Source organism: Tupaia chinensis, unplaced genomic scaffold (genome assembly GCF_000334495.1).
Source record: "Tupaia chinensis unplaced genomic scaffold, TupChi_1.0 Scaffold143624_1, whole genome shotgun sequence".
NCBI classification, from domain to species: Eukaryota; Metazoa; Chordata; class Mammalia; order Scandentia; family Tupaiidae; genus Tupaia; species Tupaia belangeri.
Window position 1 is genome coordinate 700,964 of NW_006203472.1, and position 15,000 is coordinate 715,963.

The 15,000-nt window shown below is 49.8% G+C and overlaps 1 protein-coding gene across 5 annotated transcripts in view; it reads left to right on the forward strand.

Moving 5' to 3' along the window:
• DEAF1 (DEAF1 transcription factor) overlaps positions 1 to 15,000 on the forward strand; it is a 53,902-nt gene that overhangs the window by 23,107 nt on the left and 15,795 nt on the right. For all 5 annotated transcript variants that reach the window (XM_006164427.2, XM_006164431.2, XM_006164428.2 and 2 more), the window contains one exon: positions 1,447 to 1,694. In XM_006164427.2, coding sequence (XP_006164489.2) covers positions 1,447 to 1,694 — 248 coding nt within the window. The remainder of the gene's footprint in view (positions 1 to 1,446; positions 1,695 to 15,000) is intronic.

The window sequence follows — 15,000 nt, forward strand, 5'->3', positions numbered from 1 at the left end:
AGCCACCAAAACCGCCGCACCGCTGGCTGACTTGGCGTTTGGAATTGTTTTGTTTGTTTGTTTTGTTTTGTTTTTTTTTTTAGAGAGTTTTTTGCCATAGAATACATGCGCTTGCTGGAGACACAGAGAGAGTAAAAAATCCCCCGCCCCCGGAGATGGCCTCGCTGCAATCCCTCGCCTCCATTCTCCTCTGGGGTTTTGGCACATGTGCCCAGCGTGAGTTCCAAGGCACTGGGTCTGGGACTCAAACCGCAGTTGCCCATGTGTGAGTCCAGCACTTTAGCCACCATGCCTGCTGGCCCAGCATTCAGAACTTTAACGTGAATCTGGGAGGGTGGCAGTCTCCCTGTGTTGCGGGTGCTGGGCTATGACCTACACCCCTGCCCTCTCCACCACCCCCGTCCTGACGTTTCTGAGTACTTTCTTTTTTCTCAATTAAATGTTTACCGTAGGGCACATGCCTGGATGGAGAGAGAGCGAGAAAGAAGGGAAAGTCCCTCTCCCTCCTGTGGACCTTGGGCGTGCACGCACACGCTGCTGGGTGCCAGACTCGAGCCGTGCTGTTGGCCTGGTGGGATCCAGCCCCCGTAAGCTCTGTGCCACCAGTTGGCCCATGTGTTTCTTCCTTATTTATGATAGAGTCTGTGCACACGGACATTGTACTGGGGGTGAGCACCCTGCTCAAGGCCTGGCCACACCGCAGGCTCCCTCTCCAGACCCACAGCCCACCGGGTCTCAGCACTGTCTGTGCCTGGTTTTCTTCTGGTTGCTCAGGCTGGGGATTTGAACTGCAGTTACCACAAAGACGTGTTACCACTTCACCTTAGGCGCATCCCAACATTCGACAAAACTTGTTTTTTTTAAATTGCCAAGGACATGCATACTCCCCAGAAACAGAGACAGAGAAAGCACCCACTGACAGGAGGGGTCATGCCACAAGCCTTTTCCCTCCATTTGCATCCTGGGGTGTGGGGCCTGCAGGTGGTGTGATGGTTAAGGCACTGGACTCTCACATGGTCGACTGCGTTTTGAGTCCTGCAACCATGACTTTGAAACTTATGCCGGGTGTGTGTACATGTGTGTCCAAAATCCTGAGAGGAGAGTGGAGGAGGAAGAGAGTGGAAGAGAAGGGATTGCGGTGTGGCTGTCCCTCTTGGAGGATGGTTTCTCACTTTCTATCTCTCTGTGTCTCTCCAGCAAGCACACGTGCCCTATAGCAAAAACCTCTTATAAAAAAAAGGCTTAGGGTGTGTGCGCACTCACGCCCAGCATGTTCTTCAAGGCTCTGGGCCAGGACGTGGACCTGGGTTGGCTGTGTGGGAGCTGGCTCCGAGTGCTGTACTTGACTACGGCACCGCGGGCCTGGCCTGACAGGGCTCTCAATGGAGGCCAGTTTGAAGTGGCCAATGTATTGATTTCTTGGTTATTTGCCTCTGAACATTCTAGTGTTGACATCCCTGCCTGCCCTGGCGGTCCCGCCTTCCACCCCCACCAAAGCTGTGTCCCCCACGGTGGTCAGCGGCCTGGAGATGTCGGAGCAGCGGAGTTGGCTGTACCTGGAGGAGATGGTCAACTCTTTAGTCAGTACAGCGCAGCAGCTGAAGACGCTGTTCGAGCAAGCCAAACAGGCCAGTTCCTACCGCGAAGCCACTGCGACCCAGGCCAAAATTCAAGCGGACACAGAGAGGAAAGAGGTAATGTTCACGGCAGCGTGAAGGCACAGGATCCGTGCTCGTGTCGTCCTGTGGCTTCCGTGGGCCCAGGCCAGTCGCGTGACGTCTGCGTTGGCTCTCCGTTCTGCCGTCGTGCGAGTGAAGGCCTCCTCATAGGGAAGGACGGCTGCTGTTGGTTGGGGTTCTGGTTCTGTAAATAAGACTGAGTTATCTCAGAAGGGAAATATTTTTATGCATGCCAATCATTGTTTTTGAACAGTCACCTTTTGTAGACATTGGTGTGTTCTGGTTGTCTTCAGATGTGTCTTATTTTGTTTTAAAGATTTATTTGTTTGCTTTATTTACCATTATTATTATTATTACTGTTTTTACTCTGCTATAGTACATGTGCCCTCATGAGAGAGAAAGAGAGGGACCCATTATTATTATTATTACTGTTTTTAATCTGCTACAGGACATGTGCCCTCATGAGAGAGAAAGAGAGGGAGAGGGAGAAATGAGGCCGTTGGGTCCAGGACTCAAACTGCAGTTGGCCATGTTGGAGTCCAGGACCTTAATCACCATGCCACCTCCTCGCCCTGTCTTTTATTTTAATTGCCAGAGGGCATGTGTGCTTGCTAGAGAGAGAGAGAGACGGAGAGAGGGGAAGAAGCAGGATGTGGGGAAAGGGCAAAAGCATCCCCAAACAGGGCATGGTCCTGCCCAGTCCTGTCTGCATTTCTCTGGATTTGGGGCATACGCACATGTGCCTGGTGTATATTTCAAGTTGCCAGGGCCAGGATTTGAATGGTGTACTCTGCTATGTGGGATTGAGCTCCTTAACCATCTGGTCACAAGACCAGCCCAATGAACTGCATCTTAGTGTGTCATTTTTTTTTTTTTTTGAGAGAGATTTTTCGCTATAGGGTGCGTGCACTCGCTAGACAGACATAGAGAAAGAAAGCGAGAAATCACCCCCCCAGGGGGGATGGTCACGCTGCAATCCCTTCTCCTCCATTCTCCTCTCGGGATCTTGGGCACGCACGCACATGCACCCGGTGTGAGTTTTAAGCCACCGGGTCCGGGACACGAACCGCAGTCGACTATGTGGGAGTCCAGCGACATAGCCACTATACTGCCTGCTGGTCCCTCTAAATGACTTTTGAACATGCAGTAAACTTGTTTATAAGGAAGAAAAATGTAGTTTCTACTCCTGAAGATACAGATCATTTTAAGATACCTTTTTTATTATTAATTTAAGACAGAGTCTTGCCATAATGTGGCTTTCCTGCCTCCGCTTCCCAGCTGGGCCCATAGGCACCTGCCACGTAGCTCTGAATAGGCACCTGCCATGTGGCTCTGAAGGTCCTTTTTCTTTTGGAGAGGTTTTTGCTATAGGGCATGTGCTCGCCAGAAAGAGAGAGACAGAGAGACAGAAAGTGAGAAATCACCCTCCAGGGGGGATGGCCACGCCACAATCCCTTCTCCTCCATTCTCCTCTCAGGATCTTGGGCATGCACGCACATGCGCCTGGTGTGAGTTTAAGCCACCTGGTCCGGGACGCGAACTGCAGTCGACTACATGGGAGTCCAGCGACATAGCCATTATGCCACCTGTTGATCCCTATCCTTAAAAAAAAAAAAAAAAAAAAAAAAAACGAATTTTTTTTAACTTTATTTTTTTATTTGACCAGAGAGGGATAGAATGAGAGAGAGGGAGAGAGCAAAAGTGAGAAAGCAAGCCACCAGGTCTGGGACTCGAACCCCAGTCATCCATGTGGGAGTCTAGTGCCCTCAACCACCATGCCACCTGCCAGCCCCTTAAGATACTCTTTAATGGGCCAACTGGTGGCCTGGTGGTTAAGGCAGCTAGATCCTGCATGACCGACTAGTGGCTTGAGCCCTAGGCCCAGTAGCTTGAAAAGCACACTGGGTGTGTGTCTGTGCCCCGAATCCTGAAAGCAGGGGGAGATAGAGGAAAAGGGACTGCAATGTGACCATTTCCCCAGGCTTGCTCACCCCCACCCCGCCCAACACCCGCCTGTCTGTCTCCAGCAAATGTACATGCCCTTGGGAAAATGAAAATAAAACTTACAAAAAAAGATTTATTTATTTAATTTGATTTGTTATTATTATTTTTATTAATAATTTGTCTGGGGGAGTGAGAAAGCAAGCCGCCAGGTCTGGGGCTCGGTTGGCCATGTGGAAGTCCAGCGCCTTAATCACCACAGCACTTGCCAAACCCAAAATAAAACTTTGCAGAACCAGTACAGCACAGCCCCATGGCCTAGTGGTTAGGGGATCCAGATCCTCCATGGCTGACTTGTAAAGCACATCGGGCACATGTGTGTGAGCCCCCACGCCCTGACAGGGTAGAGAAATGGGGTAAGGGACTGAGGCCTGGCCGCGTGCCACTGGGGGTGCTTCCTCTCCCTCTCTCTGTCCCTCTGGCCAGTGCACCAGAGAGACTACTTCCTGTTTTTGTTGGAGCACACATGTGAGAAAGTGGGGGTGAGCACCATCCGCGGGATCTGACCATGCTGTGAACCCCTACCTCGAATCCTCTAGCCCATCGTGTCTGAGGCACTCATGTATGCACCTGGCATGTTTCAGGCTGATTGAGCTGGGATTTCAAACTATGGTTGCCATGGTGGGATCCAACTTCTCTCTTTTTTTTGAGAGGTTTTCGCTATAGGGTGCGTGCACTCACCAGACAGAGAGAGACAGAGAGACAGAAAGTGAGAAATCACCCCCCAAGGGGGATGGCCATGCTGCAATCCCTTCTCCTCCATTCTCTTGGGATCTTGGACACGCACGCACATGCGCCCGGTGTGAGTTTAAGCTACCAGGTCCAGGACGCGAACTGCGGTCGAATACATGGGATTCCAGCGACATAGCCATTATGCCGACTGCTGGTCCCGGGATCCAGCTTCTCTCACACAGCATATTACCACTGTGCCCAGAGCTAGCCTTGGTATTTTTTTATGACAGCTTGAGTCCAGCCAGGGGATAGGAACAGGCCCATGGTGGGCAGTGCTCTACCGGGCGTCCTCACACCCATGGACTTCTGGCCTGGTGGAAACTGCAGTCGAAGTCCCTTCCTTTGGTATTGTGTGCGTGAGCATGTGCACACGCGAGCGTGTGTGTTTTAACTGTTAGACGGTATGTGTGCTTGTCAGAGAGAAATAGAGACAGAGAAAAGGGTAAACGGAGGAAGCATTCCTAGCAGGGTGTGGTCATGCTCCAGTTCCTTTTCTTCCATTCCTCTGTCCTGTCTGGATTCGGGGCATGTATACACCAACCAGGAGACAGGAACAGTGGGTTAAACAGGAAGTTTCTGTAAAGAGTTGTTAGCTATGAGAAAAGAGTAACTAGAAAATATAAAAAAATAAACAAAAAACCTCTGTATGGCTCCGTACTCTGATGGAAAATACCCAGTGTCGTCCACACTGCTGGGACTGGGATTCGAACCATCGTCACCATGTGGGATCCAGTTCCCTTAACCAGTAGGCTACTGGGCTGGCCATGGAATTGTCTATTGACAATGCTCACTTTTAGGAAAGATTTTTGCTATACAGTGCTTATGCTCACCGAAGAGACAGAGACAGAAAGTGAGGAATCACCCCCTGGGGGATGGCTATGGTCCAATCCTTTCTCCTCCGTTTTCCTCTTGTGATTTCGGGCATGCACGCACATGCACCTGGCATGAGGTTTAAGCCGCCGGATCAGGACTTGAACTGCAGTTGACTGCTTGGGAGTCCAGTGACGTAACCATTACGCCATCTACTGGTCCCATCATCATTCTCACTTTATAGGAGAAATGCTTGAAAGAATTTTATTATCCCAGAGTATATGTTGCAAGGTGCTTTCATGGTAAGAGACAATACATTGAAAACCTATGCAGTTCTTTCATGGAGTTTCTATTATTCTGCTTGTATTTCTCTTTTTTTTTTTTTTTGGAGAGATTTTCGCCATAGGGCGCATGTGCTCGCCAGACAAAGAGAGACATAGAGACAGAAAGTGAGAAATCACCCCCCAGGGGGGATGGTCACACCGCAATCCCTTCTCCTCCATTCTCCTCTCGGGATCTTGGGCACATACGCACGCGCGCCTGGCGTGAGTTTTAAGCCACCAGGTCCGGGACGCGAACCGCGGTTGACTATGTGGGAGTCCAGCGATATAGCCATTACTCTAACTGCTGATCCCTCTGCTTGTATTTCTCAACTGCTTACTCGTTATGGTCATTTTTTTCCTTCAGTTTGTTGGACATTTCATAATAACTTCTTTAATATCTTACCCAATTCTTGGAGAGGTTTTTTTTTTTTTTTTTTCCGCTATAGGGTGTGTGCGCTCGCCAGACAGACAGAGAGAGACATAGAGACAGAAAGCGAGAAATCACCCCCCAGGGGGGATGGTCACACCGCAATCCCTTCTCCTCCATTTTCCTCTCGGGCACACACACCCGGCGTAAGTTTAAGCCACCAGGTCCAGGACTCAGACTGTGGTCGACTACGTGGGAGTCCAGCGGCAGAGCCATTACGCTAACTGCTGGTCCCAATATCTTACCTAATTCTAACATTGGGGTCATCCAAGGACCTGTTTCTGTCAGTTGCTTTTTCTCTTCACTGTGGACTGCATTTTCTTCTCTTTGCATGTCTAGCAATTTCCGATTGTTTGGACGTTGGAGTTTATGAACGGTGGAGGGTTCTGTTGTCTTCCCCTGCTGCGTGTAGAATTTCGTTCGGCCTGGTCGTTGTGTGGAGAGGCGGTCGTCGCCCTTCGGTAGGGAAGGTCGGTCTGTCTTTTGCTTTCGTGTGACGCACCCTTGGTCCTGGATCGGTGAGGGTATACCTTTACTGAATTTGACTGCGAAGGCCAAGGTGTTTATTAAACCCCCCTCACTTGCTAAGGCTCAAGCTCCGGACTTCCAGTAGCGAGCAGCAGCTGAAGTCTCCGCTCAGCATTTTGGCCCGTCAGCTGTTCTTTGTGGGGACCCTGGGAGCCTCACTGCACAGGCGGCTGAGGGGTCAGAGACGTGGAGGGAGTCTGTGCTGAGTGGACCCTTCTGCTTTCTAGAATTGCTTCCCTCAATCTCCAGCCACCGGAACAGCTCCAGCTTCAGGCTTTGCCGCCTCGCTGAGGTGCTGCACCCCACGCCTCACCCACTGGGAGGCCCGTGCTGGAAGAGCAGTCCTGGTTCTGTGTTCCTGTTAGTCACTAGGCCTCGTCTGCCCTGGGCTGCCTGTGTCCAGCAGGTGGGCCAGAATGCCCAGTGCTGCGGGGCTGGCCGAGTCCCACCTCCGAAACGCTGGGCTTTGCGTGTTGTTTGTAATTTTAGGCATTTCTAAGGAAGAAATGTGGCCTGAAATCCCTTAAATCCTCTGTTTGGTAAAAGAATGCTAAGCTTGTTAGGGTTGAGCCTCTCTGCTGAAACTACCACCACATTTTAACATCCTGTGCTTTCCAAACCTCTGGAACCTTTTTAGAACGATTATTTTATCTGCTGTAGGGCTCATACGCTTGCTGGAAAGAGAGAGAGAGCACTCCCCAGGGGCGTGGCCATGCGGCAGGCCCTTCTCCGTTCTCCTTTTTTTTTGGAGAGATTTGCACTATAGGGCGCGTGCGCTCGCCAGACAGACAGAGACAGAGAGACAGAAAGCAAGAAATCACCCCCCAGGGGGGATGATCACGCCGCAATCCCTTCTCCTCCATTCTCCTCTCGGGATCTTGGGCACACATACATCCACATGCACCTGGTGTGAGTTTAAGCCGGGTCTGGGACTTGAACCGCAGTCGACTACATGGGAGTCCAGTGACATAGCCATTACACTAACTACTGGTCCCGTCTGGCAAAAATTTAAAACAATTTTAAAACAAGAGAAGGGACTCTAAACATGTCCCGTGAACATTCCGGCAGCAGGGAGAAGCAGCCTGTGGCACCCGGGGATGCCAGCTTGGCCTGGAATGGGCCAGAGGGAGAATGAGGTCTGTGGGCTGAGCATGGTGGAGCCTGCAGTGCTGTGTGGATGCCACAGGTGGCGCCCTCAAGACATTTCTGCGATGGTACTATTTATTCGCCACTGGTATTAAAGTGAATCTCCATCCCCTGAGCCTGTGGCCTCCATCCGAATGTTACTCACTGGCAAGGCCTTCTGTTTGTCATGTGCAGAAAAGTCAGGGTTGCAAAGGCAAGCCCTGCTGCGTTTGACAGGAAAGACCCCGCTGGGACTGCTGCTTGGCCCTCGGCAGGGTCCTGGCGCAGTTTTGCGTAGAGAAAGGTTAGGACGTCCCTGGTGGCCTAACATATGGAGGGCAGCTACAGGATAACAAGGTTCGACGGGGCGGAGGCCTGGGACCCTTGCTTGGACCTTCCAGTAGGAATTTTTTAAAAATTCAAGTTTGGGACCAGCAGATGGCATCATGGTTATGTTGCTGAACTTCCCACATGGTTGACCACGGTTCAGGCCCCGGACCTGGTGGCTTGCTTTCTCACCTTCCCTCTTTCTCTCTCTCTCTCTGTCTCTCTCTGGTCAAATTTAAATTAAAAAAAATAAAGAAAGTTAAATAAAATAATTCTTAAAAAGAAGAGTATCTATCCTTAAAAAAAATTTCAAATTCAACTCAGCTGAAACTATTAAGAGGATTTTGCCGATTTTAACCATGGAAAATTCACATTCCTATGGAGGTCGTCAGTCCTGCAGTGACTAAACAGGCAGGATAGAGATGGCCTTGGCTGTCAAGGGGCCATTCCAGCAGAGTCCCGCAGACTGGCTGCAGGGTCTCAGACCAGCCCCACAGCCTCTGGCTCAGCGTTGACCGTGCTGCCCTGGCCTGATCCCCCGCCGCCCCATCCCTCTAACTCATCTCTTTCCACTGCTCCATCTCAGCCTTTCTCTGCTCTTCCTACCTTCCTTCTTTGAAAAAGTGTCTAGGGCGTGTGCACGCACCAGAGACAGAGAGAGCCGCCCCTGGTGGGGCACCGCAGCCCCTTTCTGTCCCTCCACCTGTCAAAGTTCTGGGCACACACACGTGCTCAGTGTGTTTTTCAAGCCACTGATACTAGGATTCACTCCACAGCTGACCGTGTGGCTTCCACCTCCCTTATTCACAGGCTGCAGGCCAGCCCCCACCTCCCTTTGTGAGAGCTGAGTAGAGCAAGCAGACGTGCACGTGAATTTAAAGTCCGTGGCAGTGTGTTTGATTCCTGGAAAGCCTAGTAGGAGGTCTGTGCTGTGTACGGCGGTTCGTGGGAGCAGAGAGGTTGCGGGGTGGAGACCGGCGCCCTTGCCCATCTGCCCACCACTCAGAGGCTGCGGGGACTCAGGTCTGTAAGCCAAGAGGAGCTTGCCCTTCCCTAAAGCATCTCCTTGACATAAGGGCTTTTGGGGTCAGCAGGTGGCGTGGTGGTTAAGGGTGTTGGACTCCCACATGGCTGTCCACGGTTCAAGTCCTGGACCTGGTGGCTTGCTTTCTCACTTCCCTCTCCCTCTCATCAAACTGGAAAATAATAGTAATAATTAATAAAGTTAAATAAAATAACTTAAAAAAAAAAGAAAGGAAGAAGGGCCTTTCTGTCTCTCCAGTGTAGTCCGCACGCTCAGTGAGCCACCTGCTCTTTGGGTTCCCAGGCCCTGGCCTCCAGCAGTGGCCATGCTTAGTGTTGGTCTCTGGACACCCTGGAGCCGACTGTGGGGCCTTCTGTTCACACGTGTCTCACATTCCCCCAGGAAGCTGTCCAGCGCCTGCCCAGACAGCACTGGACCCACCAGAAAACGCTGCCCCAAGGTCTCAGGCGGGGGCTTTCAGCTGGCCTTGTCATCGGCATGTGACACTGATGGGGCTGAGACGGTACCCCAGGGCAGGTCAGGCAAGGTCAGAATTCTCCAGGGCTTTCACGGCAGCCAGACTCGGCCTGGCCCCTGCCTGGGGTCTTCCTGGGGAGCCGTGGTTAGTGTCGGGGCGGTCTGCAGAATCACCTGCTCCGTGCTGCCCCGGAGGTCTCTGTGGGGGCAGCATCACAGCAGCAGACCTGCCCAGCTCCGAAAGGCCCAGTCAGACCACCGTGGGTTTTCTGGTACACGAATTCCGCTTTGAGGGTTTCCTCTTATTTCAGTTGCTTCCTCTAGGGGAAATAATTAGGTCATGAGCAGAACCTGCTGCAGCCCCAGAAAAGAATCCTCTGGAATCTAACTGGTCAGCTCCGAACCCCGAGTCTGACCGGCTCCTCATACAGCAGCTCCCTGCTGCAGTGGCCCGGGAGGTTCCTGTGGGCGGAAGTCACCCCCGGAATGGCCATGCCGCAGCCCTTCTCTGCCACTCTCCTCTTGGGATTTTGAGCACACACGTGCACTGGCATGTTTTTCATGACACTGGGTCCAGGACAGACGCGTAGTTGGCCATGTGGGATCCATGCCACCAACTGGCCCTTTAAGTCTACTTCTTTTTTTAAAAAAATATTTATTTAATTCCAGTTGTTGTTGTTATTATTATTAATCTGACCAGACCAAGACAGAGAGAGAGAAAGGGAAAGCAAACCACCAGGTCTGGGACTTGAACCACAGTGGGGCATGTGAGAATCTAGTCCCTTTAACCACCATGCTAACTGCTGGCCCTTTAAGACTACTTCTTAACCCTTTCCATTTTGCTATGTACGTGATTCAGCTTAGCAAACGAACTACCCGAAGTTCTGCTCAGCCCTGGCTTTTATTCTACCATTCCTGGATCATTATCAAGAGTATGCAGGGGAACCAGCAGTTAGCGTAATGGCTATGTCGCTGGACTCCCATGTAGTCGACCGCGGTTCGAGTCCCGGACCCCGTGGCTTAAAACTCATGCTGGGCGCGTGTGCTTGCATGCCCAGGATCTCGAGAGGAGAATGGAGGAGAAGGGATTGCAGCGTGGCCATCCCCCCTGGGGGGGTTCTCACTTTCTGTCTCTGTCTCTCTGTCTGTCTGGTGAGTGCACGTGCCCTATAGCAAAAACCTCTCCAAAAAAATAAGAGTATGCAGGGGCTCCTGCAGACAGAGCATGCAGCGGACGGCCATCCTGGCGCTGGGCTCCCCACAGAGTGAGGGCACAGGTGGTCACAGCAAGCTGGGAAGCGCAGCTGTGGCCTGCCTGTCTTGACCAGCTGTCTCTGGACACATCTCTTCAGGCTGTCGGCCTCTCCAAGTACCGTATGGGCTGTTCATCCCATCTCACTCACCCCTCCCTTTGGCCAGGTGAGGTGGGGCATCGCAGGAACAGGTGCACACACGCTAGGGTGTACACAGACGTGGATGGCCACACAGATATGCACACAGATCCCTTGCCCTTTTTTTTATATAAAGAATTATTTAACTTTATTTATTTATTTAAATTTGACCAGAGAAAGGTGGGGGAGAAAGAGAGAGGGTGGGAAAGTTAGAAAGCAAGCCACCGAGTACTGGATTCGAACCTCAGTCGGCCATGTGGGAGTCCAGCACCCCCAACCACCGCACCACCTGGCGGCCCCACCCCACGCACTCTTACCAGGCGAGGGTTCGGAGGACCCGGGTCTCAGGACCTCACCCGTGTGCTCACAGGACGATGCTGGTTTGGTTGAAGCTTTACTCTAAAGGTCAGGCTGTGTGTCTCCTGCCCAACCTCCCCCACCCTCGGTGCGCACTCCACAGCGCCGGGGCTGTGTGTAGGAAGAAGCGTGCTTTTGACAAACGAGCCTGATTGGATTCAGATTTACGTCACTGAGAGAGTCATCTTTATCTTTTGGGAAGAAGATATTCTTAGAGGCAGACGTTGCCTGACCTCCAGGTGGGCAGCAACACTGGTTAGCTGGAGACAGGCGTGACCTGAGGCACAGGGACAGGACACTGTGGGGTGACAGAGGGATTCCAGACAAGCTGACCGGGAGCGTATTCCAGAGGACAGGCCCAGCAGGCACTGCCTGGCGGTGCTCATGGCCTGACTGATGTGGGGGCCGAGGGATGATGCACCTGCACTGGGTACACGCTTGGCTGTCTGCTCAGGCGGTACTTAGCTGTCGTAGCTTATGGAACTCAGAGAGGACCAGGTTTTTTTTTGTTTGTTTTGGTTTTTTTTTGAGAGCGATTTTTGCTATAGGGCGCATGTGCTCAACGGAGAGACAGAGAGACAGAATGCAAGAAATCACCCCCCCTGGGGTGGGGGTGGCCACACCAAAATCCCTTCTCTCAGGATCTAGGGCACGCTCGCATCCCTGGCGTGAGATATACGCCCCTGGGTCTGGGATTCGAACCGCAGTTGACTACGTGGGAGTCCAGTGATGTAACTATCATTGCATCTGCTGGCCCAGATTCTTTGTGTGTTTTTTTAATTTTAAATGTATTTGTTTACAGTCACTCACTGTACATCATTACAACAAAGTGAGAGTTCCCATCAGAACACGTCGCATACCGGCTCAATCAAGGATATTACCATACCTGTTATCATCAAGTAATTTTCCATTTCTTATTTCTCATATATTCTGCTTTTTTCCCCCCTTGATTCCCTCCCTCTCACCCTCTGCCATTTCCCCCTCTCCCCCCACACTGTCTTTGGTATCTACAGTTGCTTCCCATGTCGTATTTTTAAATTTTCTCACATTTTATTGATTCACCAAAGATTTTTAAAAATATTTATTTATTTATTTATTTATTTCCATTTGTTGTTATTTTTTAATTTGACCAGAGAGAGACAGAGAGAGGGAAAGCAAGAAAACAAGTCACCAGGCCCAGGGCCCAAACCGCAGTCAACCATGTGGGAACCCAATGCCTTTAACCACCATGCCACCCGCCGGCCCCAATTCACTAAAGATCTTAAGTACTCTAAGTACTTTTGCGAGCAAGTACAGCTGATGTATGCATATCTTTGAACACATGTCTGACTTTAGGCATAAACTTCAGTGAGTAGAATGAACATACTATACGCACCTATACAGTTTACTGCAGTTATTAAATAGTTTTTTTAATGCATTTTTTAATTTCAAGAAAAATAGTTTCAGTTTTTGTTTTTTTTCTTTGAGAGGTTTTTGCTATTGGATGTGTGTGCTTGCCAGAAAGAGAGAAACAGACAGACAGAAAGTGAGAAATCACCCCCCAAGGGGTATGGCCACACTGCAATCCCTTCTCCTCCATTCTTCTCTCGGGATCTTGGGCAAGCACACACACGCGCCCGGCGTGAGTTTAAGCTACCAGGTCTGGGACTCAAACCACAGTCAACTACTTGGGAGTCTAGCGACATAGCCATTACACCAACTGCTGGTCCCAAACAGTTTTAGTTTTAACAGATCATAATCAGAAAATGTTAAGCGAAATTTGCTTAAGCCTTAAAGCCAAGAAAAAGGTTAGGATTCAGTTCAAACAGTAGGTAGATGAACCTATCAACGATTCAAGAGAAGACAAAAATCTTTAAATATGGAAAACAAAGCATAGAAGAAAGTAATGTTTTAGTCAAAAGACATAACATTCTATTTCACCAGTTCAGACTCGTGTAATTAATCACTCTTCTATTGAATTTACAGTGTTACTATGGTCGGGTCTTTCTGTTTAAATTGTGTAAATTAACATTCACTCTGGACTTGTCCCCACCATTAGGCTGGCTGTTCTCTTGGTTGTTTCTTGTTCTCTTATTTCTGTGTCTGACTTTAGTTTTCCTGGTAGAGCACTCCCTTCAGCACTTCTTAGAGAGCTGGTCTGGTGTTGGTAAATTCTTATAGGTCTTGTTTATCTGAGAATGTTTTTGACATATTTTACTATATGAAGGATAATCTTGCTGGGTATAGTATTCTTGGTTGAAATTGTTTTTCACTTAACACTTTGAATATTTTCCCATTCTTTCCTTGCTTGCATTGTTTCTGATGAGAGTTCCAATGTCATCCTGATGGGATATCCTTTGAGAGTAACTTGACATTTCTCTCTTGCCAATTTTAGTATTTTGTCTCTGTCTGTGGTTTTGGTCAATCTGGCTACGATGTGCCTAGACGATCTTGGGTTGATTCTATGTGGGGTCTTTTGTATTTCTTGGGTTTGGATATTTGAATGTCTCTCTAGGTTGGGAAAGTTTTTTCCCAGGATTTCATAGAATAGATCATCAACGTCTATTAATTTCTTCACCATCTGATCCAGATATTTGGTCATTTAATGGTGTCTAGTATTACTTGTATGTTATTCTCATTTTTGGGGGTTTTCTCAGTCTTTTTGGTGAATTTTTCTAGGGCAGAGGTTCTGTCTTCTATATCTGAGATTTAATCTTCTGCATGATCTAATCTGCTTTTAATACTTTCAAAGGAGGTTGTGGTTTCCTGTATTATAGCCTTCATCTCTAACAATTTCGTTTGATTCATTTTTATGGTGTATATTTCCTCTTTCAGATCATGCAAGAACTTCCCCACTGCCTGAACTTGTCTCTTCTGCACCTTCTGAGGGTCGTCTCTCTTCTCTTGCCTCTCTGTTAGCTTTGTCACTATGAATATTTTAAATTCTTTAGCTAACATTTCCATGAGTTCCCTTGTTTTGTCTGTGGAGGATGAGGGGTTAATTCTTTTCCCTTGGGGGTGAGGTATTTTCTTGGCTTCTCCTATTTCTTGTGCCGCTGTGGTGGTTTCTGGTCATCTGAAGGGTTATATTTTTTTCTAGTCTTTGGAGTTAGACCTGGGCACTCTGAGGCACGGAGAAGGTGGTCTGCAATCTCTAGGCAGTACTGCTGTTCTGTGTGCAGAGTCCATGGTCTGCAATCTCTAGGCAGTACTGCTGTTCTGTGTGCAGAGTCCATGGTCTGCAATCTCTAGGCAGTACTGCTGTTCTGTGTGCAGAGTCCATGGTCTGCAATCTCTAAGCAGTACTGTTGTTCTGTGTGCAGCAGTCCATGGAAATGGAGGGTTACTCTGACCACGCTAGATCTGGGGGACAGGAGGGTGACGTCTGGGCCAAAATTCTTCAGCTCCAGATTCTTTTTTATAACATAACTGGTTTTAGAGACCAGCAGTTGGCATAATGGCTATGTTTCTGGACTCCCATGTAGTTGACCATGGTTTGAGTCCTGAACCTGGTGGCTTAAACTCATGGCTGGCACGTGTGAGTGCCCGAGATCCTGAGAGGAGAATGGAGGAGAAGGGATTGTGGCGTGACCATCCCCCCTGGGGGTGACTTCTCGCTTTCTGTCTCTCTGTCTTTTCTGGCGAATGCATTCGCCCTATAGCAAAAACCTCTCGGGAACCAGCAGTTAGCGTAATGGCTATGTTGCTGGACTCCCATGTAGTTGACCGCAGTTCACGTCCCGGACCCGGTGGCTTAAAACTCACGCCGGGCGCGTGTGCATGCGTGCCCAAGATCCCGAGAGGAGAATGGAGGAGAAGG